This window comes from Myotis yumanensis, unplaced genomic scaffold, assembly GCF_028538775.1.
Source record: "Myotis yumanensis isolate MYYU_CA2020_CCGP unplaced genomic scaffold, mMyoYum1.0.hap1 SCAF_4, whole genome shotgun sequence".
Lineage (NCBI taxonomy): Eukaryota > Metazoa > Chordata > Mammalia > Chiroptera > Vespertilionidae > Myotis > Myotis yumanensis.
This window is the reverse complement of record NW_027223755.1, coordinates 102,027,299-102,053,157: the sequence shown is the minus strand read 5'-3', so window position 1 is coordinate 102,053,157 and position 25,859 is coordinate 102,027,299. Positions and strand designations below refer to the sequence as shown.

General features: G+C 47.0%; 2 protein-coding genes across 5 annotated transcripts; one reads left to right on the top strand and one right to left on the bottom strand.

The window, feature by feature from the left end:
- Positions 1–22: 22 nt before the first annotated feature.
- Positions 23–21,271, bottom strand: HAGH (hydroxyacylglutathione hydrolase). Of its 4 annotated transcripts, none has more exons than XM_070413326.1 (9): positions 21,168–21,271; positions 18,280–18,455; positions 17,684–17,748; positions 15,666–15,783; positions 14,330–14,438; positions 11,353–11,456; positions 10,913–11,014; positions 777–856; positions 23–316 (listed from the first exon to the last, which is right to left on the bottom strand). In XM_070413326.1, exons 1-9 carry the CDS (start codon positions 21,238–21,240, stop codon positions 217–219), a joined length of 927 nt encoding a protein of 308 aa, XP_070269427.1. In that variant the 5' UTR covers positions 21,241–21,271; the 3' UTR covers positions 23–216. The 4 variants fall into 4 exon arrangements, with proteins under 4 accessions (XP_070269427.1, XP_070269425.1, XP_070269424.1 ...); XM_070413324.1 differs by having other exon boundaries at positions 21,164–21,182; XM_070413323.1 differs by lacking the exon at positions 21,168–21,271 and adding an exon at positions 20,786–20,877.
- A 166-nt stretch (positions 21,272–21,437) lies between these two features.
- Positions 21,438–23,151, top strand: FAHD1 (fumarylacetoacetate hydrolase domain containing 1). Its single transcript, XM_070413328.1, has one exon. The coding sequence runs from the start codon at positions 21,697–21,699 to the stop codon at positions 22,360–22,362; it is 666 nt and encodes a 221-aa protein (XP_070269429.1). The 5' UTR covers positions 21,438–21,696; the 3' UTR covers positions 22,363–23,151.
- Positions 23,152–25,859: the final 2,708 nt, after the last annotated feature.

Sequence of the window (25,859 nt, the reverse complement as noted above, 5' to 3'; positions counted from 1 at the left end):
AAAAAAGCCAGAGAACACAGTCTGCAAGCAGAACTTTGGGAATAAAAATTTTCTAAATTCTTCTCTGGTAAATACGCATTAAAACATTTGATAACACAAGCAAAGGGCTTTACAATTAATTTAAATTAAACCAAGACTGAATTTCCTACACTCCCAGCAGGAAGTTCATTTAAAACATCTGAATACTGGATGCAGCAGCCATGGGTACCCCAGGCCTCAGTCCCGGGGCACCTTGAAACTGTCCTTCTCTTTGCGGATGGCCCTCATGGTGGTGACAGGGTCCGTCTCGCCCGCGTGCTGCTGCACAGTCTTCTCCCTGCAGAAGCCGAGTGCCAGGATGCAGGCTGTCTTGCCCCGCTCACAAACCCCTCCCAGGACACCAGGGAATAGCCCATGGCCAACTTGGGTGTTTCTGTGGATGGCATGCTGGCCAAGCCCGTGCTGCTGGCGACCCAGAGAGCAGGAACATCAATCCCATGCTGGCGTCTGGCAATGCCCAGCACCACGAGGCTCGAGAATGCACCCGCCCACCGACAGATCCTGACTCTGGGGTCTGAAAAGACCCAGGCCCTTGCCAGGGCACCAAGCAGTGTCCCCACCTCGCCTTTAGGAAAATGTGTCTGATTTGTGGCTATACTTAGTCCAGATTTCTGGGCAGTCTCCGCCATTTGGGATCTTCAGGAGTCTCAGTGGGTGGACATAGCTTGAGTGAAGCAGAGGCCAAGAGCCCGAGGCCAGGGTGGGCCCTGCCTGCGCCCACCTGCTCGTACCCTCACCTCACTCTCATGAACGGGTTGTAGGTGAACTCCTCTGCAATGGTGGACGGCACCGTGGGCTCCCCAGTACTGTACTTCTCCTGCAAAGGAAACACATCACTTTACTACAGAAACTTCTAAAGATCTTCATTTCAAAATACCTTCTACTGATCGTAAAACACCTCTGGCTGAGAAGGCAAAGTGAGCAGTCAGCAGTGTCGGTCGGACACCTTCCTGCTCATGGAGGGGAGATAGGAGTATTGCAGCTGCCACAACCCGTCCTCCTTTGCTGTCTTGGAGCGGGAGGGGCAGGGGGACATGGAGCTTTCTTTTATTAATATGAAGTTTATGTTCCACATTACAGAAGTAATAACCAGCCAAAATGCAGAAAACATGAAAAGAAGAAAACACCCACCACCCCACACCCGAGACAGTGCATGGCTTGTGCACAGCTCATTACTGGGAAGAACAGCAAGAAGACAGATGCCCAGGGTCCCTCCCCTGGCACGACAGCCCCCTCTACAGGGTGGTGAGTTCTCATGTAGGGTATTCAGGCTTCCCCTAGGGCAGCGGTTCTCAACCTGTGGGTCGCGACGATCGGAAAACACAGATAGCATATCAGATATTTACATTACGATTCATAACAGTAACAAAATTACAGTTATGAAGTAGCAACGAAAATAATTTTATGGTTGGGGGTCACCACAACATGAGAAACTGTATTAAAAGGTCGCGGCATTAGGAAGGTTGAGAACCACTGCCCTAGGGAGAAGCACCCTGGAAGAGCGCTCAGCAGGCACCCTGTCACCTCCAGTCAGGATGGTCTTGCCCCTGATCAACACGGACCAAGGCAGACAGAGAGAAGATGCAAATTGGGCCGTTTGGCCAACTGTTAGCTTCTATAGAAACTCCACAAGAAGGTCAGGATTGAGAGCTGGGGTCTCCACCCTCCCAGCCACCCCTGCCCTCTGCCCAGCTAACCTGCAGGGTCACGCCATAGTTGCAGACACCCAAGCCCAGGCTTCCTGACCATTCAGTGGCCTTCAAACCTGAGAGTCTGGATCTTACCGCCCCCCCACACTGTGATCACTGGCATCAAGCAGTAATCCTTCATCATCAAAAGTCCTCTCTCTCCTGCCTGCGCTTCTCTCTCAGCAGGTGTCAGGGTCAGCCCTACACCAGTGTGTGTGTTGGGGTGGGGGGGCATGGGGCTATCGTAGCTCCTCCAGGGCAAAGGCTGCCTGACTTCCTTCGTGTCCCTTTGCCTGGTGCCTGCGCAGGGAGGTGCTCACAGTGGGTTAAAGACATGTAAGAGGAACAGTAACTACAGCCAGCCATACCACGAGGTATTTTGCAGCCATAAAAAGGAATGGAGCTGGAACATGCTGCACATTAGGCCAAGTGAGAGAAGCCCATATTGCGCGATCCCATTGATGCCTATAGAAACAGAAGTGAATGGTGCCAAGGCCCGGGAAGAGGGGAGACAGGGGAATAGTGACTGCTCGTAGGTATGAGATTCCTTCTGAGGTGATGAAAATGCTCTAAAATTCATTGTGGTGATGATTGTACAACTCTTGAATATATGGAAAACCATCGAACTGTTCACACTAAGTGGAAATTATGTGATTGGTTGCTTATACTTCAATAAAGCTGTTTGGTTTTGTTTTTGTTTTTTTAAAAAAGTAATCCTTCAACCATGGGAGGTATGTTGAGTCGGATGGGGCAGGAGGTCAAGATGAAGGTTTACTGCTAATCTCTGTTCTTTCCCTGTCCCTGAAAACAAGCTTAGAAGGTTTTATAAAATTCTCTGTGCTCCTGTATTCACTTTTAAGAAATCTTACTTTATTTCCTATGATGGAAGAAAACAAGTTAACTCTTCTAAGGATAATTTTAAAACAGGTTCATACATGTCTAGTTGGGGGAGTGTAAACTGTCCTAACCTCTTAGATTATCTGTTAAAGTGAGTGTTAATATGCAGCGATTTTCCTACAGACGCAGGAAGGATGCAGTGTAAACACTGCAGCACCGTTTGCAAGAGCACGCTGGGAACGCTAACTGTCCTCTCTGATGAGATTGGTAAAAGGATATGTAAGTGGCATTCACACATTAGTATATTTGAAAGTAAGATGGATGGGTAGACAGTGGTAAAATACGTACAATAAAATAATGTTAGAAGAGAGTAGGTGTTAGGTATATGAATGTTTTTATATGTGTGAAAATTCTCATAATAAAATGTTTAAAAGGCAAAAAAAAGTTTAACACAGTTTGATATAACCCATGTGTCAAAGAAGAACTCACAAGAGATATTTTTTAAATATTTCAAATTGAAGATAATGAAATTATAACATTTGAAAATGTATGGGATAATGTTAAAGCAGTTCCTGAAAGTAAGTTTTAAGTTTTTAGCTTTAAGTGCTTATATTAGAAAAAAAGAAAAGTCTAAAATCAATGAACTCAGGTTCCATATTAAGAATCTATAAAAGAAGTAAATCCATAGTAAGTAAATGGAAGGAGTTTAAAAAGATAACAGCAGAAATCTGTGCAATGGAAAAAGCAAGCAAGGAAAATTAAGGCAAAAGTTGTTCTTTTTAAAAAAATCAAGAAAATTGATAAGAATGATGAAGAAAAAGAACACAAATTACCAACCTCAGAAATGAAAGAAGGGATATCACAGAGCCAACAGATACGGGTTGGAAGGGCTCAAACTAATCTCAAAATAAAAGCTAAACTATAAAACTTCCAAAAGAAAACATAGAAAATTTTTGACCTTGGAAAAGCAAAGATTTCTTAGGAAACAAAAAAGTATAAACCATAAGAGAAAATTAATATGCTGGACTTCATCAAAATTTAAAATGCCCTTCAAAAGACACTATTGAGAAAATAAAAGGCAAGCCACAGAATGAGAGAAACTATTCACCATACATATATTTGAAAAAGGACTTGTATCCATTTTTTAAAAATCCTCTTATCTATACTTTTAAAAAACCCTCTTATCTAAAATAATAAAAGTGTAATATGCAAATGGACTGAATGACTGAACAGCACAATGACCATCGGGATGACCACGCTATGACAGCCACTAGCACCAGGCTAGCCAAGATGGGCCATCACCCCACAATCGCCCCTCAGAGGGAGGTCCAGGCCACCAGTGACACTGTGGCGGGTGTGTGGGGCCAGTCAGCGATTGCCCCACAGAGGGAGGCCCAGACCAGCCAAGCAATCACACCCCACGCCTATCGCCCGCAGAGGGAGGCAACTGGTGGTGGGGGAGGGGAGGACAGCACCACACAGATGGCAAACAGTGGCAGCAGCTGGGGAAAGTAAAGCCCCGATAGACCCTGATCGCCGGCCAGGCCTAGGGACCCTACCTGAAGGGTCCCAGCTTGCGACAGGGTGCAGGCCAGGCTGAGGGACACCCCACTCCCTGTGCACAAATTTCATGTACCGGGCCTCTAGTTACTCAATAAGAAAACAACCCAATGTTTTGAATGGGCAAGAAGATTTGAACAAACACTTCACAAAATGGCCAGTAATTGGTAAATGCAACTTAAAACCACAGTGAAACACCACTACATACCCATTAAAATTATTAAAATTAAAGAAGACTGACAATATCAATGTTGGTGAGGACGTGGAACAACTGAACTCTCTTACTTTGCTGGTAGTAATGTAAAATAATACAAACACTTAGGAAAATAGTTTGGCAGTTTCTTTACAAGTCAAACATATACCTAATACAACCCAGCCATTCCACTCATAGGTATTTACTCAGGAGGAATTAAAACATATATCACACAAAGACTTGTACACAAATGTTCACAGCAGCTTTATTACTAGAAACAACACAAATGTCTATCAAGAGATGAATGGATCTGCAAAATGTGGCATATCCAAACAATGGGATACTATTTAGCAGTAAAAAGGAATGAACGACTGATACATGCAGCAACAAGAATGAATCCTAAAATCATTCTACTTAGTGGGAAAAAAAAGAAGAGTACATACTGTATAGTTTCATTTATCTAAAATACCAGAAAATGCAAACTAACCTCTAGTGCAAGCATGTCAAACCTGAGGCAGGCAGCCCGCCAGCTTGAGTTTGACTAGTGGCATGCAATCACTCAGCAGTCCTCTGGAGCCAGGCAGTAAAAAAGAGGCATGAGGAAGACTTGGGGTGTTGGAAATGTTTTATGTCTTAATTGTAGTAGTAGACATTTCACTGGTATATACATGTCAAATATCACTCAGTTCTTCACTTTAAACTGATGCAGTTTATTACATGTTAACTAAACCTCAATAAACTTGGTATTAAAAAAGGAACAGTATTAAAACTCTAACAAATTTAAAAACCTTAATGAAATGGACAAATTCCTTGAAAGATACAAGTTGCCAATAAAACTAACTCAAGAAGATACTAAAATTGAATAGCCCTACACAAATAAATTAATTCAGAACAAAAAATCTTTACTACAAAAAGAATTCAATATCCACCTGGCTTCATTGATGAATTCTAACAAACATTAAAGAAAGAAATAACAATTATAGAAAACTCAGAAACTAGGAGGAGGAAGCACTTTTGCATTTTATGAGGCCAGCATTACCCTATTAAAACCAGAAAAAATGTAAGAAAATAAAACTACAGACCGATATCTCTTTTGAACACAGAAAAATAGACTCTAGCAACATATCCTATCTAATAAAGAGGGAATATGCTAATTGACTGCCATGCCCTCATGAGATGGCGGCGCCCACAGCCACAAGATGGCCGTGCCCAGTCCCCTCAGCTCCGCCGGGGGCAGCAGGTGCTGCGCCTCATCCAGCCAGAGTCCCCCAGTCCCCTCAGCTCCACAGGGGAGGGCAGTTGGGGGCGACCAGGCCGGCAGGGGAGGGCAGTTGGGGATGATCATGCTGGCAGGGAGCAGTTAGGCATCGATCAGGCCGGCAGGGGAGCAGTTAGGGGGCTATCAGGCTGGCAGGCAGAGTGGTTAGGAGCCAGCAGTCCCGGATTGTGAGAGGGATGTCCGAGATTGGAGAGGGTGCAGGCTGGGCTGAGGGAGACACACTCCCCCTGTGCATGAATTTCGTGCACTGGGCCTCTAGTGAAAAGAATAATAGGCTATTTATGACTAAGGTTTATCCAGAAAGCAAGATTGGTTTACATTTGAAACCAATGTATGTACTTCATCATAGTGACAGAGTAAAAGAGAGAAAAAAAACTTGACTACGTAATAAATGAAGAAAAACCATATGATAAACTTAAACATTAACTCATGGTAGAAACTCTCAGAAAACCAGGAATATAAGTAAACTTCATCAGCCTAATAAAGAGGATTTATGAAAAACCCACAGTTGCCCAGCCAGTATGGCTCAATGGTTAAGCATCAGCCCATCAACCAGGAGGTCACAGTTCAATGGTCAGGGGCATATGCCTGGGTTGTGGGCTTAATCCCCAGTAGGAAGCATGCAGGGGGCAGCTGATCAATGTTTCTCTCTCATCGATGTTTCTATCTCTATATCCCTCTCCCTTCCTCTCTCTCAAATCAATACAAATATATTTTTTAAAAACAAACAAAAAAACCATAGCTAATTTTGTACTTAATAGTGAAAGACTGAATGCTTTGTCCTTAAGACTAGGAACAAGCCAAATATGTCCACTCTCACCATTTCTGTTTAACACTGTACTGGAGATCTTAGCCAGTGCAATAAGGCAAGAAAACAATAAAAAGCATATAGATTAGAAAGAAACAAAACTGTCTCTATTAGTTGACATGATTGTCTAAAGGAGAGATGCTAGAATAAGTGAGTTTAGCAAAATCCAAAGGATATGAGGTCCAAATACAAAAATCAACTGTATTTCTAAAGATTATCAACAAATAATCATTTACAACAAAATCCAAAAACATGAAGTACTTAGGGATACATTTAACAATATGGGAAGACCTTTAACACAGAAAATTACAAAATATTGTTGAGAAGAACTAAAGGACCTCAATAAACAGAAAGCTATATCATGTTCATGGAAAGATTCAATATTGTTAAGATTTATCAATTCTCTCTAAATCTTTTGTTACAAGACAATTCCCAATCAAAAACCAAGCTGACATTTTTGTAGAAATTAAAAGATGATCCTAAAATTCACACAAAAATGCAAAAGGCTTAAAAGAGCCAAAACCCATTTTTCAAAAACTTTTAAATATTTCTATTGATTTCAGAGAGGAAGGGAGAGGGATAGAGATAGAAACATTGATGAGAGCCAGGCCAGCATGGCTCAGTGGATAGAGCGTCGGCCTGTGGACTGAAAGGTCCCGGGTTCGATTCCGGTCAGGGCACATGCCCAAGTTGTGGGCTCGGTCCCCAGCATGTGGCGTGCAGGGGGCAGCTGATCGATGATTCTCTCTCATCATTAATGTTTCTCTCTCTCCCTCTCTGAAATCAATAAAACATATATTTTTTAAAAAAAGAAAGAAAGAAAGAAACATCAATGTGAGAGGCATCAATCAGCTGCCTACTATACCGGGACTCAAGACTGAAACTTGGGCATGTGCCCTGACTGGGAATTTAACCTGGGACCTCTTGGTTAATGGGTTGATGCTCAACCACTGAGCCATACCAGCTGGGCCAAAACCCATTTTTAAAAAGAAGAAAGTTAGAGGACTTATACTTATACTTATAGTAATTAAGACAGTATTATTGATACAAGGATAAGTCTGATCAATGGAACAGAATAGAGTCCAGAAGTAGATTCCTACAGGGTCCATTTTATTCAGCAAAGATGCCAAGATAATCCACTGAGGAAAGGACAGTCTTTTCAACAAATGGTACTGAGTAACTGAATATCAATATGCAGAAAAGTGAACTTCTACCCTTACCTTACACCATAAACATTAACTTGAAATGGATCACTGATTTAAATAAAAATTTATCTGAATATATGTAGGGGTATGCAAGATTTTTTAGATAGGACACAAAAAGCATAAAAAATTAACAAACTGAGCTTCACCAAAAGTATAAACTTTTATTCTTTAAGTATATTTTTTTATTGATTTCAGAGAGGAAGGGAGAGGGAGAGAGAGATAGAAACATCAATGATGAGAGAATCCTCCTGCATGCCCCCTACTGGGGATCAAGCCCACAACCTGGGCATGTGCCCTTGACCAGAATCAAACCTGGGACCCTTCAGTCCGCAGGCTGACGCTCTATCCACTGAGCCAAACCAGTTAGGGTAACTTTTATTCTTTAAAAGATACTGTTAAGAAAATGGAAAGGCACCTGGCTGGTTTGGCTCAGTGGTTGAGCATGGACCCATAACCAGGAGGTCATGGTTTGATTCCTGGTCAGGGCACATCCAGTAGGAGGCAGACAATCAGTGATTCTCTCTCATCATTGATGTTTCTATCTCTGTCCCCTTCTCCCTTCCTCTCTCTGAAATCAATAAAACACACACACACATATATAATAAAATGGAAAAGCAAGCCACAAACTGGGGGGAAATATTTGAGATCTATACATGACAAAGACTTGTTTCCAGAATATACAAGAAATTCTTACAACTCAGTAAGAAGACAACCCAATTTTTTAACTGGACAAAAGATCTGAACTTACACTTCACAAAAAAAGACGTATAAAAGACCAATAAGCACATGAAAAGACACTCAATTTACACCAGAGTAATGTAAATTTTAAAATCACAAGGATATACTACTACTCACCTATTAGAATGGCTAAAATTTAAAATATCAACAACACAAAGCGTTTGTGAGCATATGGAGCAACTGCAACTTTTATGGATTACTATTGGGAATGCAAAATGGTAAAACCAAATGGAAAACAGTTTGGTAGTTTCTGAAAAGTTTATACACTTACCATACAACCCAGCAATTTTACTCTTAGGCATGTTCCCACAAGCAGAAAATGTGTTCACACAAAGACTTGTACACAAACGTTCATAGCAACTTTATTGATAATACTAAAACACTGGAAACAACCCACGAGTCCATCCAGAGATGAGTGGGTAAACAAACGATAGCATATCCATATGAGATGCCACTTAGAAATAAAACAAGAATGAATCCTAAAAACATCATGTTGAGGAAAAGAGCCAGAGACATCAGAGTAATATGAAAATCTAGGAAAGAATAATCCATAGTCACAGAGCAGACCAGTAGTTGGGAAACTGAATGGGAAGGAGCAAGGGAACTTTTGGGGGTAGTGTAAACGTCTTGTATTGTGATTGTGTTGGGGGTTACACAGGTGCATATATTGTCAAAATTCATCCAACTATACAATGCTCACTTGGGTACTTTTCATTATATGTAAATTATCCTTAATAAAATTTAGTTTTAAAAAAGCAGATAACCATGAAAAGAATGAGTTCAATCTGTATGAACTGATATGGAAAGAGTACCGAGACCCAGTATTAAGTGAAAAGAAAGCCACAAAGCAGTTATGTATAGGATAAACACAGGATAAGTTTTTTATTTTATTTATTTATTTATTTATTTTTAATCCTCACCCAAGGATATTTTTTCCATTGATTTTTAGAGAGAGGGGAAGGGACAGGGAGAGACAGAGAGAAACACTGATGCAAGACAGACACATTGATTGACTGCCTCCCACATGCCCCCACCAGAGCCAGAAAGAAGCTTACAACTGAGGTACGTGTCCTTGACCAAAATCAAACCCAGGACCCTTCAGTCCGCAGGCTGACACTCTATCCACTGAGCCAAACTGGCTAGGGCCAGGATGAGTATTTTTTGTTTTTTTAAAAAAATATATCTTTATTGATTTCAGAGAGGAAAGAAGAGGGAGAAAGAAACATCAATGATGAGAAAGAATCATTGATCAGCTGCCTCCTGCACGCTCCCTACTGGGGATCGAGCCCACAACCCGGGCATGTGCCCTTGACTGGAATCAAACCCAGGACCCTTCAGTCCACAGGCACTCTATCCACTGAGTCAAACCAGCTAGGGCCAGAATGAGTTTTTTATATTAAGAAAAGTATTCATACATGTGCAGTGTAAAAAAAAGAGAGAGATATTTATCAACTGTTTAAGATAGTACTTAAATTTTAAAAAAATATACTTGTATTGATTTTAGAGAGGAAGAGAGAGAGACAGAAACATCAATGATGAGAGCAAATCATTGATCAGCTGCCTCCTGCATGCTCCACACTGGGGATCAAGCCTGCAACCCGGGCATGTGCCTTTGACCAGAATCAAACCCGGGACCCTCCAGTCTGCAGACAGATGTTCTATCCACTGAGCCAAACCAGCTAGGGCATACTTAAATTTTTATAGGTATTATAAGCCTACCCCCCACCCAAATTGATAAAGATGCTTAACAAAACCAGGTTATTTATTAAAAAACAAAACAAAAAACTGTGTGAAGTAGCTTTACTCACTGAACTCAACGAAAGGGAGCTCCCCTATACCCGAGGCTTCCCTTCCCAGTGTGTACGTTTCCTCAGTGACTGCAGTGGGAACCCTCTGCCTACCCAGAACATCTGCAGCTGTGTTTCCAAATCCCCCAGAAGTCCAGGACCATAAGCCAACCCATGGGCTGAGCCAAGGAGCAAGTTTGGAGCCATAGTTGAAATAAGTGCCTTTCAGTCAAACAGCCTCCAGAGCGAACAGCTGCCACACAGTCCTACCTGCTGCCCAGGACATGGGAAGTGGGCGGGGATCTGGCACTTAGGCTGCTGTGGAAACACAGACGCCCAGGCCCAGCCCAGACCCACTGAGTCAGAAAGGACCTGACAACCCACCTGGTTCCTGCACAGAGCTGGGTGGGCGCAGTGGTCGGCAAACTGCGGCTCACGAGCCACATGCGGTTCTTTGGCCTCTTGAGTGTGGCTCTTCCACAAAATACCACATGCGGGCACGCATGTACAATGCGATTGAAGCTTCGTGGGCCATGCGCAGAAGTTGGTATTTTGTGAAAGAGCCACACTCAAGGGGCCAAAGAGCCGTATGTGGCTCGCGAGCCGCAGTTTGCCGACCACTGGCCTAAGGCCCCACTTGTTCTTGGCCCTGAGGAGCACTGGCTGCCCGCTCTGGAGATGATGCCTTGAGTGCCTGCAAGCAGGGCCCTACACAGTCCCAGGAAGTCCCTTCACAGCGACTGACACACAGGATGTGCCCACAGCATATCCCACTCACCTTGGCCCAGGCCAGTTTCTCCTGAATGGCGGTGTTGCTGGGCTCCACATGGCGAGCGAACTTGAGGTTGTTGATGGTATATTCGTGGCCACAGTACACTCTCTGAGGAAAAAGCCAAACCCAGGGGCTCTGGAGAGACTCATTAATCCCCCTCAAACTCTCAGAGATAGACCTCAAGGGCCCTGTGCTGGGCCAGTGACACCAGGGAGCGTGCCTTAGGATAGACACTTCTTGCAAGTACGTGAAGCAACAATAAAAACGACGTTTAGAGAAAACCCACGGTCCTAGGGAAAATGCCCCGGCCCTCCCACTCTTCCTCACACTCAGGGGTAGCCACAGGGGGCGAGAGGGGGTGCAGGACAGGAGGTCAGAGGACAGAATGGGAGAGCAGGCATGTCCTCACACCACCAGCCAGGGAACGTGGCAGGGGCTCTGCCTACTGTGTCCGGAGGGAGCCGGCCCAGGACCTCGATCAGGGCTCTGTACATCTCATCCGCTGTCCCTTCAAAGAACTTCCCGCAGCCAGCCACAAACAAGGTGTCACCTGAAAGAGGACAGCCATGGAGCGGTGAGGCCACCAGTAGGACACACCCCCTTGGGAGGCTGATGGTCCACCACTGGGCAATGCTGACCACCTGCTGTCCATGGACTAAGCTCCACTTTGTCCCCTGAGCTGACTGGGGCCCAGCACAGATGTGTCCTCCACCTAGACACCCGACAGAGCCCAAAGACAACCCACAGCTCTCGGCTCCCACCACCCCAAAACTTTTCATGCAAGTCTCGCTCACTGGTACCACCAGCTCCCAACAGCTGCTCAAACCCAAACCTTAGGGTCATGCTGAGTCCTCGCTTCACTGCCCAGTCCTATTAGCTATAGTACCGAGACCCCCATACCCAGCACTTGTCCCCACCGGCCCAGTAGCCCCTTCCCAGGCTTGGCCTGTATCTTCTCTTCTCCCAGGCAGCCAGGGCCACCCTATGACACCTTCCATGATCTCATCGGGAGCCCTCACCAAGGACCACAGCCCACAAGAGCCCTCGAGATGTGAACCTGCCACCTACAGATCATCCTTTCCTGTTCCCATTTTTTTTGTCTTTTTTAAAATATATTTTTATTGATTTCAGTAAGGAAGGGAAAGGGAGAGAGACAGAGATACATCAATGATGAGAGAGAATCATTGATCGGCTGCCTCCTGCACAACCCCTACTGGGGATCGAGCCCACAACCCAGGCATGTGCCCTTGACTGATTGAACCCAGATCCTTCAGTCCGCGGGCCGATGCTCTATCCACTGAGCCAAACCAGCTAGGGCCTGACACTGTTCTTTAGACAGTGTCCCCTCAGCAGACGCCTCCAGGTCTCTATGCACTGCTGCTTCCCTCCCCGAGTCTCGGCTCGGCTCGGTTCCGTGCCAAGTGGAAACCACAGGCATTTGTTCTCCAGGCCCCTGTGGTGAGGACGGCCTGCGACCCCACGACATCAAGCAACATCCCTCTTCCATCAGCACCTGCCAAGCCTCCTCCCTGGCCCGTCAGTGCCCAGTCCTGCCCACCACATCCCAGGGCCAACGCCACACTCTTCCATGGGCTGTCGCCTCCTCTGCTTACATCTTAGGAGGAGGGAGCGTGGCCCTGGGTCACTCAGACCTGGGCTTGAGGCCTGGGGCCACCAATAAGCTCACCTTCGCATGCCGTAGATTCCTTGGCTGCACACACAGGCCAGCTAGGGCCCTGCTGGACTGTCCTATTTCCCACACCATTAGTCCCCACTGAGGACACTGTAGGATTTTTCACATTTTTATTATTAAAGTCACCAATAAGACAATGTACTCCCTGCCAGCTGCTGTCACACAGAAAACAGTGACAACTTGTGCAGGACACAGTTCAGATCTGTGTTTGCACCTTCCAAAGCGAGACTCAGCTTCTAACAGCACAGTCCCCAGGGCCCCACCCACACCCCCACGTCCTGACAACCTTGAGAGGCAGGCACTTCCTTACCACCCGACAGATGGGCAGATTGATATCCAGCAGAAACAGGAGTGTGATGTCCTGAGGGTTTGCCAGGCCAGGCACCGGGCACCCTCCTCTCAACTCAGGCCTACACCACTCAGTGAGGACACTTTGCTCTCACCACACACACAGCTGGGACCACTTCAGGGCAGTGCAACGTGGCATGTGGGCCAATCTCCCTATTCCACACCACAGTCAGACTTAGCCCACCATGAGGCCTGGGGCTGCCACCATGTGCCCAGGGACTAGTAACCTGACTCACAGCCCACACCTCCATCACTGCAGTGAAGACACTGAAAACAGCTGCATATATTTTAAAAAAACTGAGATCTGTGGATAATATTGGATTTGTAGAAAAGCTACAGAGGCCTCTTATGCACCCCTGACTCAGTTGGCATTTCCCTGGTGTAGGTGTCGAAACTACAAGCCTGCATCCCTACATTGTTATTAACTAAAAACTCCACCCTGATTCAATGCACATTTCCCATTAACGCCCTTTTTCCATGGCAGGATCCAGTCCAGGAGCCCATATTGCATTCAACATTGTATTTTTTTAAAAAAACTTTCACTGTAGTTACAATATTATGATTATAGCTTACATTTCTGGATGATACAGAGCTTACAAACTACTACATTCACTAAAATATTAGGGTGGCAGTAGGGCTCCATGGGGCCAACAGGCCTGCTTGTCACTGGGCAGTCTCAACCATTACCATTCGTCTGTGGCCACTGGCTCGTGCCACCCTAAACCTGGTTGTCACATGGCCGTTCTGCTCCACCGGTTTCCCAACCAGCATCAACATTCTTTCATTTCCTCAGCCCAGTGCTGGGACTAGCTTCACAAACCTCACGCAGGGCACAGCCTCCACAGACTGCAACCACTACCTTCTGAGCTTGTCGGGGCTGCCGGGCCGGCGCTCTGAGGGTTGCTGTGTGTAGGAGACCTGACCAAGGCTGGCTGCTGACTTTGCCAAACCTACTCGGCTCACAGCCCACGGAGGGATGGGCACTGTGAGCACTCAGAAGGGCATCCGTTAGGCCCACATGAGGTGGGCCTGAGGCTCCCCACCCTGCCCACCTGGCAGCTGCTGCAGGTAGTGGTGGCTCCGGCTGCATCGCTACCAGGCAGTCTCTCAAGGAAGGGCTGGTCCCCAGGGCACCAGACAGCGGTCAGAGGGAAGCACAAGACCAGCCCCACCAGGAGGCACCACTCCTCCCTGTGTCCGCCCAGCCTGCCTGCCTGCCCCCATGTGTTTGAAGCTGAGCCCCAGGCTCTGCCCTGAGGGCTGTGGTCCTCCTCTCAGTCCTGTGTAGTTTCAGGCGGAAAATGCTCTGCTTCTCCACTCCTGTGCCAAGAGGGTCTTTGCAAAGAACACCCAACCCCCAGCACACAAGCCTGAACCCTCACCTGTAAACACAGCAGAGGGCTCGGAACTGCCGGGCTTGCTCACAAAGTAGCAGATGTGTCCAGAAGTGTGACACGGCGTTGACAGGCACTTGACATGGAGAGACCCCACCTGAAACAAAGCACACGCTGGCGAGTGCTCCTAGGGCTCACAAGCACACGGCCCGCTGGTCTCATAGGTCTCGCTCAGGCCCCACGCTTTCCACACAGTGAGACATGGACCTTGCTGGTGACCATGAGACTCAGTCCTCAAGTGTGTCCCCAGGGGCAGGGACCACCCTAGAACCTGGTATTTGCTGATGTGCAAAACCAAAGGGGCTTTTTGTTTTCTCCCTCAAAATCAGCCACTGAACCAGGCATCTGCTAGAAAAGATGGTTTTGCTTCTTAGGTGTTTGGCCTTTTATTGTTTTTCTTCTCTGTCTCCCTCCTCCTCCCACCTCTTCACATAAAAAAATACACACACACACCCCCCAAAAAAACTGAAATAAAGATGAACATCTGTATGACCTTTACCTGCATCACCAAGTGCGGACATCTGGGGCATGTGCTCCCCACACTCATGCATTTCAAGTCACACACATCCTGACAAATCACCCCTAAACTCCAGCTGCATCTTTAAGAAAAGAGCATCCTCCTGCATAACCTCACTATCATCACATCCACGACATTTAGCAACAGCATGAGCACAGGATCCCATGTAGCGTCCATATTTAAATTTCCCATTAGCTCTAAGCTGTGCCCTGCAGCTTCTTCTCTTATCTAGTCACCACCTGCACACTGATTTGCCTGAGATGCAGAGGGGACTGCCCAGGCTCGGGCAGCCCCAAGAGCCCTCCAACCATCCACAGGTCAGGCTGTCTCCACAGCTAAGCCCTTATGTGCCCCTCTAGGACCCTGGGGAAACAAAGGGGACGGCCAGGTGGAGGAGGCAGTGTTCCCACCGTGCCCCCACCCCACACTATGCTCTAGGGCAGTGGTTCCCAAACTTATTTGGCCTACCGCCCCCTTTCCAGAAAAAATATTACTCAGCGCCCCCTGGAAATTAATTTTTTAAAAATTTTAATAGCAATTAAACAGAAAGATATATGTATTAATGTTTCTACCTTTTTCGTAAAATATAGTAAAGAAAGGTGTAAATTAGAAACATTGAAGTTTGAAATTATGAAACTATTTATTGAACTCAGAATAGAAAGGTAATACAAAAAAAGTTAAAACAAATGCACCTGTGGCCATCACCGCCCCCTGGATCGCTAGCACCCACCAGGGGGTGGTAGCGCCCACTTTGGGAATCACTGCTCTAGGGCCTGACATCCATTTCCTTTGGGGTCCACTCCTCACCTGCAATGTAGACAGGTGTGTGACCTTGTGAGTCAGGGCCCCAATCCGGTCATCGCCCCCGTACACCTTCAATCCAGGCTCCAGCTTGACAAGCTTCTCATTCCCGCCAGCATGGTCCCTGGAAGTGGAAAAGACCTAGGGCTACTGCTGATATGAAGGAGGTTTGCTTGCTTGTAAACCCTGCCCAGACAGAATTTTTATTTTCCTAGTTATGCTTCTCAGAAGTAGAAATGCATCTTCCAGCACAGGAAACTGGCTTCTTGTCCGTCATTTGGCTCCACTGAAAAGAACGTCCTCAGGCACCCCATTCCCATGCCAGGCATTTCCGTGCCCCTGCCGCAGCACTTCAAAAAGGAGGTCAGCCGAAACCGGTTTGGCTCAGTGGATAGAGCGTCGGCCTGCGGACTGAGGGGTCCCAGGTTCGATTCCGGTCAAGGCCATGTACCTGGGTTGCGGGCACATCCCCAGTAGGAGTGTGCAGGAGGCAGCTGATCGATGTTTCACTCTCATCGATGTTTCTAACTCTCTATCTCTCACCCTTCCTCTCTGTAAAAAATAAATTAAAAAATATATTTATTAAAAAAAAAAAAAGGAAGTCAGTTACACCAGTGCTAGCTCAGCCGGACCCCAAACACAGGGCAGGGCAGGGCGAGAGCCCACACTTGAAGAGCAGCCGTCCCAGGACAAGGCCAGGGCTTTCTGGTCACTACACATTCAACTATGGACTCTTCTGATGGGCCCAGAAACAGCAGGGCCAGGATAAAAGGAGGCTGGCCCTTTGCCCCTCTTCCCTCAAAGGACTGTTACACGCTGGTCAGGGCCAACCCCTTAGCCCGCTCACCACCACCTATAAGTGGGAGGAGGCAGGGGCCACACCCTGGAGCTCAGTTTAGGGCCTGGTTCAGGGTTTATGTTCTGGCATAAACACAAGGTGCAGAGAAAATCCTCCAGAAAAGCGACACCTGATGTGGGGATGACTTAGTGCGGGAGAGAGAAGCAAACTGTGCAAAGCTGATGCTTCCTGCAGCCACATGGAGGCCCAAGAGGCCCAAAGCACAGCACAGGCAGATTTCCCAAAAGCAGGAGTGGCTGCACTAAGTAGCTCAGGCCAAGGACAGGGCTGTAGACTCAGTCTGTAATTAGCACCTGATGTCCCAGAGACGCAGCAACTTAGATATATCAAGCCAGACATTTCCACCACTTAACAAACTGGCCAAACCACATGCATACCACACTCCCAGTGAAAGGCCTCATTTTATTTCTGGGAGAAGAGGCTGGTGAAGCAGAGCTCCTACAGGCGAAATAATAGCAATGCTACGAGGACAGATTCATTCAAAGGTGTTAGCTGCACTCTAGCAGCTATTTGGGGGCGGGGAATCAGAGCCAAATAAACATTATTTATTTATTTTTTTTAGCTTTGAAGAACCTCAAAAGTTTCAAAAATCCCAAAGAAGGACCTTGGACATACAACTCTAATCCTAAACCCAAACACAGGTGCTTTCTCAACGTTTAGCCTTTAAATATAAAAATAAAAAAGCCACACACAACCTCTCTAAATATGGCTGTTGGTTTTAAAAACACTGATGTCTAGTCTAGTTTTTTCCCTAACATTGAGGCCAACATCTCATCACAAAAGCCCAAGGGCTTTCAAAGGCACTGCTGGAGGTCGTCTCATGGCAGAAGGATCCACAGCACAAGCATCTCCCCCAGAACCCCCAAGTTACCAGACCCCATCACAGGGCCAAGGGGCTAGGGCCTGAAGGCCAAGGGGATCGGGCAGCGGCCCAGAGGCTGACACCCGAAGCCTCCTCAGAATCCCACTGGAGGAGGGCCCTCAGCTGCACAGTGGTCACAGCTGTGGGGGCACAAGTGACTCAGACTGCCAGGGCAGGAGGGCCCAGAAAGCCTGTGAGAACCCCACCCAACCCCACCCTCAGGGTGTGCCTGGCAGGGTGCCATCAGGCCTAATCAGCTCTGCTGGCCTGGAAGAAGTTCAGCCTCTGGAGTGGAGCACTTACCAATGGTGGTGGGTGGTGAGCACTGTAGTCAGCTTCACGCCGTGCTTTTTTGCCATTTCTACAACCTGTAACCAAACATGAAGCAGGACAGAGGCCACTGTCACACTCCAAGTGCTGGCTCACCAGCCCACAAGGTGGGGTGCCCACCAGAACTCAGGGTGTGCCAGGAATGGCCGGGCTCCATCCGGATCCTGCCAACTCGGCCTATCTTCGGTAGAGCAGGGTGAAAGTGGCCTTTCTCTCTCTTGATGCACTTGGCAATTCAGCACCCCGCCCCGCCCCCCCCACACACACACCCCCATGACCTCTCCAAGCCCCTCTGGTCAAGGGCACAAAGCCTCAAGGAAGAGTAGACAATACCAAGTACAGCTCCTACCTCTCTGCCCAAGGACTTAACAGACACAAGGCCTTATCTTTCCACAGCAAAGCGTCTGGTCACCCCCACCCCTCTCATTGGCCCTTTGCCCCAGTAACAGTGGCTGGGCACTAATTAAATTGTTTGTAAAAAAAGAAATAGATTAATTTCTAGTTAGCTTCAGCCAAGTTATCACACCCATCAGAGGATGAAGAACTGGTGCCGGGGACACACCTCCCACCTTCTGGGGCTGCACTGGGTCCACAATGGCGGCCTCCTTGGTGTCATCGTCGATGATCAGGTACATGTAGTTGTCGGTCAGGGCAGGCAATAACTCAACCTTCATGGCGTCCTGTTCCACGGTCAAGCTCTTCCTCAAATCTGTGTGATGGAGGAGGAGTCCCAGCTGGGCGAGACCTGAAGAAGAACGCAGTTTTGGTCAGTGTTCACGTGAGGCCACATCAGGCATAGACTTCAAATCAAGCCCTCAATGACGCAGCAATAGGGGCGTCCTGGGGATGTGTCATCCCAGAACGACATGCAGTGAACATCCAAGCAGAGGCTCACCCTGCAGGGTTTTCTAAATTCCTTTGAAAGAGAAGAGAATATTCTCATTTAACCACATGAGTAAGAAAATCTAGAAGACAATTCATATTCATGGAAATCAGCTCTTTCAGATTTATGATCTGAATATTTTCAACAACAAAACTCCTATTATTCAATCTAAAAATTCATGGAGGCCCTTAAGCCTTAGCATAAAAGGGATTAAAACTGTATAACAGAAGGCAAGAGAAGGCAGCCATGAAATTCTGGGGTATGTGCTGGGATAGGGCCTCTCCCCAAAGGGATCCAGAAAGCAGGGAGCACTGACTGACTAACAGACAGGCCATGTCTCCAGGGGCCATCGAAAGCAGAGTCAGCCTTTTCTGCCATGGCCAGGGAAACTGCCTGAACTGTCGCTTTAACGATCGCACACAGATATCCAATGCCCTCTTTCCTTTGACAACTAGCGGGGCATTTGCCAGACCCTTCTCCTCATGCAGAGCAGAACAAACATTTTTGTATGATCAAGTTTGTGATGTTCCACCAGCTATCTGAGACCCAGTGTTACCTGAGCCTGACAACTATACTACACAAGGCAGCGCGTGTATTGTGGGTGCGGGTGGGAGGCGGGCAGAAAGACAGGAACCAAACTCCACGAGTCTGGAAGCATTCTCCCCAACGCGGGGCCCCATTTTTGTATTTCCCAGAGAACGTTATCCACTCTGCCCAGGTAAAGAAACCGTTATTTACAATTGGTGCTAGGGAACCTGGGGAAGATGCCATTATCTCTAAGCAAAGAATTCATCTGGTCCAATCACTACCAGAAACCTTATTCCTTTTCCAAAAATTATATAACCTGGCCCACCACAGCCTGAGAAGTGGTTTGCAACTGTGACCTTTGTGTAACCAGAGTGTATGGACCTACAGCCTATGGTCTGGGCCAAGTCCTGAGACATGTTTTGTTTGACTTTATTGATTTTTTACAGAGAGGAAAGGAGAGGGATAGGGAGTTAGAAACATCGATGAGAGAGAAACATCAATCAGCTGCCTCCTGCACACTCCCCACTGGGGATGTGCCCGCAACCAAGGTACATGCCCTTGACTGGAATCAAACCCGGGACCCTTGAGTCCACAGGCCAACGCTCTATCCACTGAGCCAAACCGGTCAGGGCTGTTTGACTTCTTTTGAATGGGACCAGTCCTTCCGCATGGCATCAACTCCTGGCAATTCCCTACAGTCCCACTTTCAACAGCTGGCCGACCCCTGACACAAACCCTCAGCCCTGACACTGTGATGCGTTTTCCTAAATGGCAAACAAAACAAAACAGGCTCTTTCCTTAGTAACAGCGACACATTCCCCACTCCAGAACCTTAACTGCTTTCAGTGGGATTTTCAAATGGCCAAGAATGGCTTCACTGCTTGCTCCATCTGCCTAGGTCAGTGGTCAGCAAACTCATTAGTCAACAGAGCCAAATATCAACGGTACAACGATTGAAATTTCGAGAGCCAAATTTTTTAAACTTAAACTATACAGGTAGGTACATTGTTATTAACTTAATTAGGGTGCTCCTAAGGCTTAGGAAGAGCCACACTCAAGGGGCCAAAGAGCCGCATGTGGCTCTCGAGCCGCAGTTTGCCGACCATGGGCCTAGGTAATGCCCTCCTGTCAGTTAGGTGACCGCTAACCAGGTCCCAGAGACGGTCCCTACTGCTAATCAGCCAGGTAAAATACCAGGAAATAAGGAAAAAGAGATTTCAAAATAAAGGCCAAACTATTCCGACAAAGCAAGAGGTTCGCATCTGATCTGACAGCTGGAAGGGCAGGCCCTTGGAGGCCAGGGTGCCCAATGCCTCTCATTTCAGAGGCACCGATGGAAACATAGCAAGGGAGGGCCAGGGTCCCACGGCCCACGGGACCCAGGCATTGCTCCAGGGATCTCCCCTGTGTCATCACTTTAGATTCCATGCCTCGGGTTCTACTTGACAACCAAAACTCAGATGAAAAAATGTGATTTACTTTATGGAGAATGTAACAGCATTTTCCGGGGCTCTCCGCAGTCACATCACCCTCGGGCATTAGAGATACGGGATTTGTGGGGTGGGGTACGGAAATATGAGGGAACCCCCCGCACCGCCCAGTGTCAAGGAACTGAGGGCTGACCGCGGAGGGCCGGCCCGGGCGCCGGGAACACGGCTCCTTACCTAGCACCAGCCTTCAGCACCCTCAGCGGATCAGCGACCCGCTCTGTCTTCTGCCCTCTCACAGCCTGACCCAACCGCTGTGAGGCCTTTCGAACCCAACTGGCCTGCCCGCCGCCGTCAGCGAGGGTTAAAGTCCTCTGTCGGTAAAAAACCGCGTCAGGCGTCAGCCGCACCGGCGCGGGCCAGCGGGCTGCGTCCACGCCCAACGCCCGGCTGCGGGCCGCCGGCGCCCCTGGGACGCCTCGGGAGCGCAGGTGGCCTAACTGCCGTTCCCGGCGATGACACCCGCCAGGACCCTCGGGCCTGACTTGTCCCCGCCCTCGCTCCCGGCCCCTGCCGCTGTCAGCCCTGCCCCGGCCCAGCCGGCCCCGGACCCACCTACCCAGGCCGCGGCGGACGCAAGCGGCTCCCAGTGCGGTGAGACTCCAGCGGCCGAGCAGCCGGCTCAGCACCATGACCGGGGCGGAGAGCGGGCGGCAGTGCGAGGCGTGGGCGGGCAACACACGCCTGCGTCCGCGAGTCGCGGCCAATCAGTGCCTGTCTCGCGCCCCCACCCCACTTCCCGACCAATCAGAGCTCGATTCCCAGTCCTGCCCGCCTCACGGCCAATCAGCGCTCGCGTCCAAACCGTGCCCACACCCCGCGGGCGAGAATCAAGGAAGCGGTTGCTGCTAAAAAGCGACGTTAGCGCCTCCGTTCTTTCCGGGGACCAGGCCAGCGCTCCAGAGGCGGCCACTGGGCAGCGGTTCAGCCGAGGCCGAGCTCCGCGACTTCGGCGGAGCACAAAGCCGAACGGGCGGTCGCGGACGGGATTGCGCGCGGAGACAGTTCGTCCTCTCGGGGTAGCCGTAGGCGTCCGGGGACCCGTCCCGGCCGAATCCACGTGACTCGAGGGGCGCCTAGCTGGAGCCATGGCGGTTTCCAGGCCGCTGTCCCGCTTCTGGGAGTGGGGTAAGAATATCGTGTGCGTGGGCCGGAACTACGCGGACCACGCCAAGGAGATGGGGAGCGCGGTGCTTAGCGAGCCCGTGCTCTTCCTGAAGCCGTCCACCGCCTATGCCCCCGAGGGCTCGCCCATCCTCATGCCCGCCTACAGCCGCAACCTGCACCACGAGCTCGAGCTGGGCGTGGTGATGGGCAAGCGAGGCCGCGCCGTCCCGGAGGCCGAAGCCATGGACTACGTGGCCGGCTATGCCCTGTGCCTGGACATGACCGCCAGGGACGTGCAGGATGAATGCAAGAAGAAGGGGCTACCCTGGACCCTGGCCAAGAGCTTCACCACCTCCTGTCCCGTCAGCGCGTTCGTGCCCAAAGAGAAGGTCCCTGACCCTCACAACCTGAAGCTCTGGCTCAAGGTCAATGGAGAACTACGGCAGGAGGGTGAGACGTCTTCCATGATCTTTACCATCCCCTACATCATCAGCTACGTTTCTAAGATAATGGCCTTGGAAGAAGGAGATATTATCTTGACCGGGACGCCGAAGGGAGTTGGCCCTGTTAAAGTAAACGATGAGATCCAAGCGGGCATACACGGGGTCGTCAGTATGAGATTTAAGGTGGAAAAGCCAGACTATTGAGTCTATACAAAGCATCCTAATTTCTTAAGTTTCAGAAGAGAAGGGAGTTGGACTGAAGCAAGCAAAGGTTATTAAAGGTGACAGTCCTTTAAAAAGAAATCAAATTTTAAAGATGATTTGATTGGGTTGCTGTGTCTCAACTCAGGGAAGATAGGAACTCCGAGAAAAACATGCTCTAGAACAGCCGATCAGAAATGTAAAGGAGAAAGGAATGCCTGTCTGTCTTCTAGGAAACAAACAGAAGAAAGTATTTGTGATGTCTCCCATGAGGCATGAAATGTTCAGAAGGCTTTCCTAAAACTGGACTGGAAAAGACTTTTCAGTGAGTCATTCTGGGATCAGTAGTTCAATAATTGAAATCTGCAAAGGGAGTTGAAAAGCATGTTTCAAATGAATGTCTCCCACATTTCCTTGATCATGGTAATCATCTGAAGGTATTTGTAAAAAAATGTTTCCAAATTACTGGCCCATACTGGGCCCACTGTATTAACAGAATTAATCTCCAGCACTCCATGTGATTCTTATGAAATGTGGAAAAACACTACTCCACATATTTCAATTTAAAATTTTATTTAATAAGTTAATGAATGACAACCTCACTCGTTTGTACCCCGGCTCATAGATTCTGAGTTTAAGAGAGAATTTTGAGTCTGGCTGATGTAGCTTAGTGATTGAGTGTCGCCCAGATTGCCCACTGGATCTCCAGTAGGGAGCGTGCAGAAGGCAACTTATCAATGTTTCTATCCCTCTCCCTCTCTAAAATAAATAAAAATATACTTTTTAAAACTACTGTTTTTAAATAAATATGTGGGGTTTTGTGTGGACTAAAAATCTTTCCCTTAATAGTGGCTAGGAGGGATGCTTTCTTATAAAGGACTTCAGACCTTGGTCACACTGACCTTTGGCCTGGTGAACACTGTGCTTTATTAACAGAGTTCATCAGCATCTCTTTCTCCTGACCAGAAATAAGCAGGCTTCAGGGAAGTTAAGTGGCCTAGGTGCTACTTTTGCTTTAACCTGCACACTTCTTCAAAAAAAGGGTAGGCAAGATGCACAGCATAGCTATCAGACTGCTGGTGGAGGCATTTTAGGCTCAGGCAGAGCCTCCTACTATAGTGTAAATGGAAGATATCTGCTGGCCCTTGAAAGCTTCGCACACCTAATTTAATAATAGTTAACATTGTGCCTTAGTATTGCTAGGTACTGTGTGCCAAGAATTGTCTGTGTTTTATTTAACCCTCAACAAAGCTGTGATGTTGGTATTACTACCGTCCCTATTTTACAGATGAAAATATAGATTTAGAGGTTAAGCTAGCCTGGTTCTACAGTCACTCAGCTGAGTGACAGGCCCAGATGTAACCCAGATATCCCAAGACCAGAACCTGAACGAATGCAGGATGCATCTTTTAAATAGATATATAAAAAGATTCAAATGTTTAGGTATTATGCAACCCCCACGTTTAAATTATAATTTACTATGAGGAAGTCCCTTAAGTGGATTTGTTAAATATCATGCTATCTTTTTATCAAGTTTCTTTTTTAATTGTTTAAGCAATACATGTTTATTACAGAAGAGCTAGAAAATATGGATAAGAAAAAAAACCCAAACACTCAAAATTTCATCTGCTCAGAGACAACCAAAGTTAAGTATTTGGTGTACAGTTTTCTAAATCTAGATGTAATTGTAATGTTTATTATTTGTTCATACCACACAATTTTATAACCTAGTTTTTTTCACCATATATTGTGACTATCCATGTTAGTCTGCACATTTCTGCAGTACTATTTTCAGTGACTGCATAAGATTCTGAAGATAGTCCTTCACTTTTAACCATTGAGATTGTTTCTAATTATTTGCTAGCAGAATCAGCACATTTATTATTTCCTTTGGCTAGGTTCCCATAAGGAAAAGAGTTGAATCAAGGGTGTGCTCATATTGAAAGTGTATTGGTCCAGTTAGCAGATACAAGGTTCAGCTGAGACAATTCTACCAAACTCAGACTTGAAAGCAAACTAAAGATATGAGGCTGGAGCCATGTTCACATATAGCTCCCTTGGGTGGCATAAGCCAACACCCAGAAAATGTACGCTGCCCCTGAGGTCATTGTTCATCACAGTGGTTCATTAGCTTTGTCACAAACAGCTGACAACAGCATTGCGGGTGTCACATACAAAGTCCTTGGCTGTAAGAATCAAAAACTGAGAGACTCACTAATTCCCAAAAATTCTGATATTGATAAAATACAATAATCCTAGCACCTAGAAGGTACATTCCCCCCTAACTTTTATTTTGCATAAATTTAAACCTAATAAAAAGTTGAAAGTCTAATATAACAAACTATATATATGTATATGTATATATATATATATGTATGTATACTAGAGGCCCTATGCACGAATTTGTGCACAGGTGGGGTCTGGCCTGCCTAATCACGGTCTATTGGCTGCTGGCGGCAGGGAGGGGGGGGGGAACACATCGGAAGTTGGCCGGCTGGCCCCACCCCCAATGGGGGGGCTGATCAGGGGCAGGGCTGGTGGGGGGGAAGGGGCCATGATCCGTTCACCAGCTGACCCCGCCCCCTGGTCGAACTCCCGTCAAGGGGACAATTTGCATATTAGCCTTTTATTATATAGAATGTGTGTGTGTGTGTGTATACATATATATTAGTATATATGTATACACACACACATACATGGGATGGGCAAAAGTAGACTTACAGTTGTGAGTACACAAAACAATTTATTTTTGTTTTTTTATTAATTATTGTATTATTTTCCATACAAACAACTAAACTGACTTGCCCCACCCTGTGTGCGTGTGTGTGTGCGTGCATGTGTGTGTGTGTGTGTGTGTGTGTGTGTATCTCAGTTCTCTAACTTAATTCATCCGGAAGGCTGTTTGAGAAGCAATTTATTCGAAAACTGAATCGGTTTTTCTCATTAGAAATAATGTAAATTGAATAATCCATTCCAAACCTCCGAATGATTCTTTGTTTTAACCCTTCTTATATACAATACATTTCTAATGTGCTGTTTAATCTATCAATAAACACTTTTCTTAAATTTACTGAACTACCTGCTACTAGCCTTAAATGAATCACCTTCAGCACTTATTCCAGGAGTGTCTTTCAGGTCAGCATGTAGTATCTTTGCTTGTTCATATATCACTGCCTCCAAGCTGGCTAACTGCTTTCCATTTATTAAAATCAACTGTTTTTCTACCTCTTCAATTGCCTGTGATCATTGTTTCTTTTGAACCCTTAGTAACACTAGCATTCTTGATGGCCTCTTTATGTTTTAAAATTGAGCTAATCGATTTTGCCAACAAAAGCATTTTCTCCTTTGTTGCCTGAGAAGCTTTTTGTCATGCTGAAGTATCAGCATGAAAGGGTTGTCAGTTTGGTTAGACAGAGACACCACTAGTATTTCTGTGAATAGCTTGGAGAACTGAATTGTTTGCCAGGGGAAGCATTTGGGAAGCGTTGGAGAAAGAAGGT

What these genes read in the sequence shown, in the direction of transcription:
- HAGH (XM_070413326.1), bottom strand. Translation starts at nt 21,240, where the DNA reads ATGGTGCTGAGCCGGCTGCTCGGCCGCTGGAGTCTCACCGCACTGGGA. An exon ending in TTGCGTCCGCCGCGGCCTGG is followed by an intron (nt 18,456 to 21,167) that starts GTAGGTGGGTCC and finishes GTTCTTCTTCAG; the next exon opens with GTCTCGCCCAGCTGGGACTC. An exon ending in CACACCTGTCTACATTGCAG is followed by an intron (nt 14,439 to 15,665) that starts GTGAGGAGTGGA and finishes GCTTTGTTTCAG; the next exon opens with GTGGGGTCTCTCCATGTCAA.
- FAHD1 (XM_070413328.1), top strand. Translation starts at nt 21,697, where the DNA reads ATGGCGGTTTCCAGGCCGCTGTCCCGCTTCTGGGAGTGGGGTAAGAAT.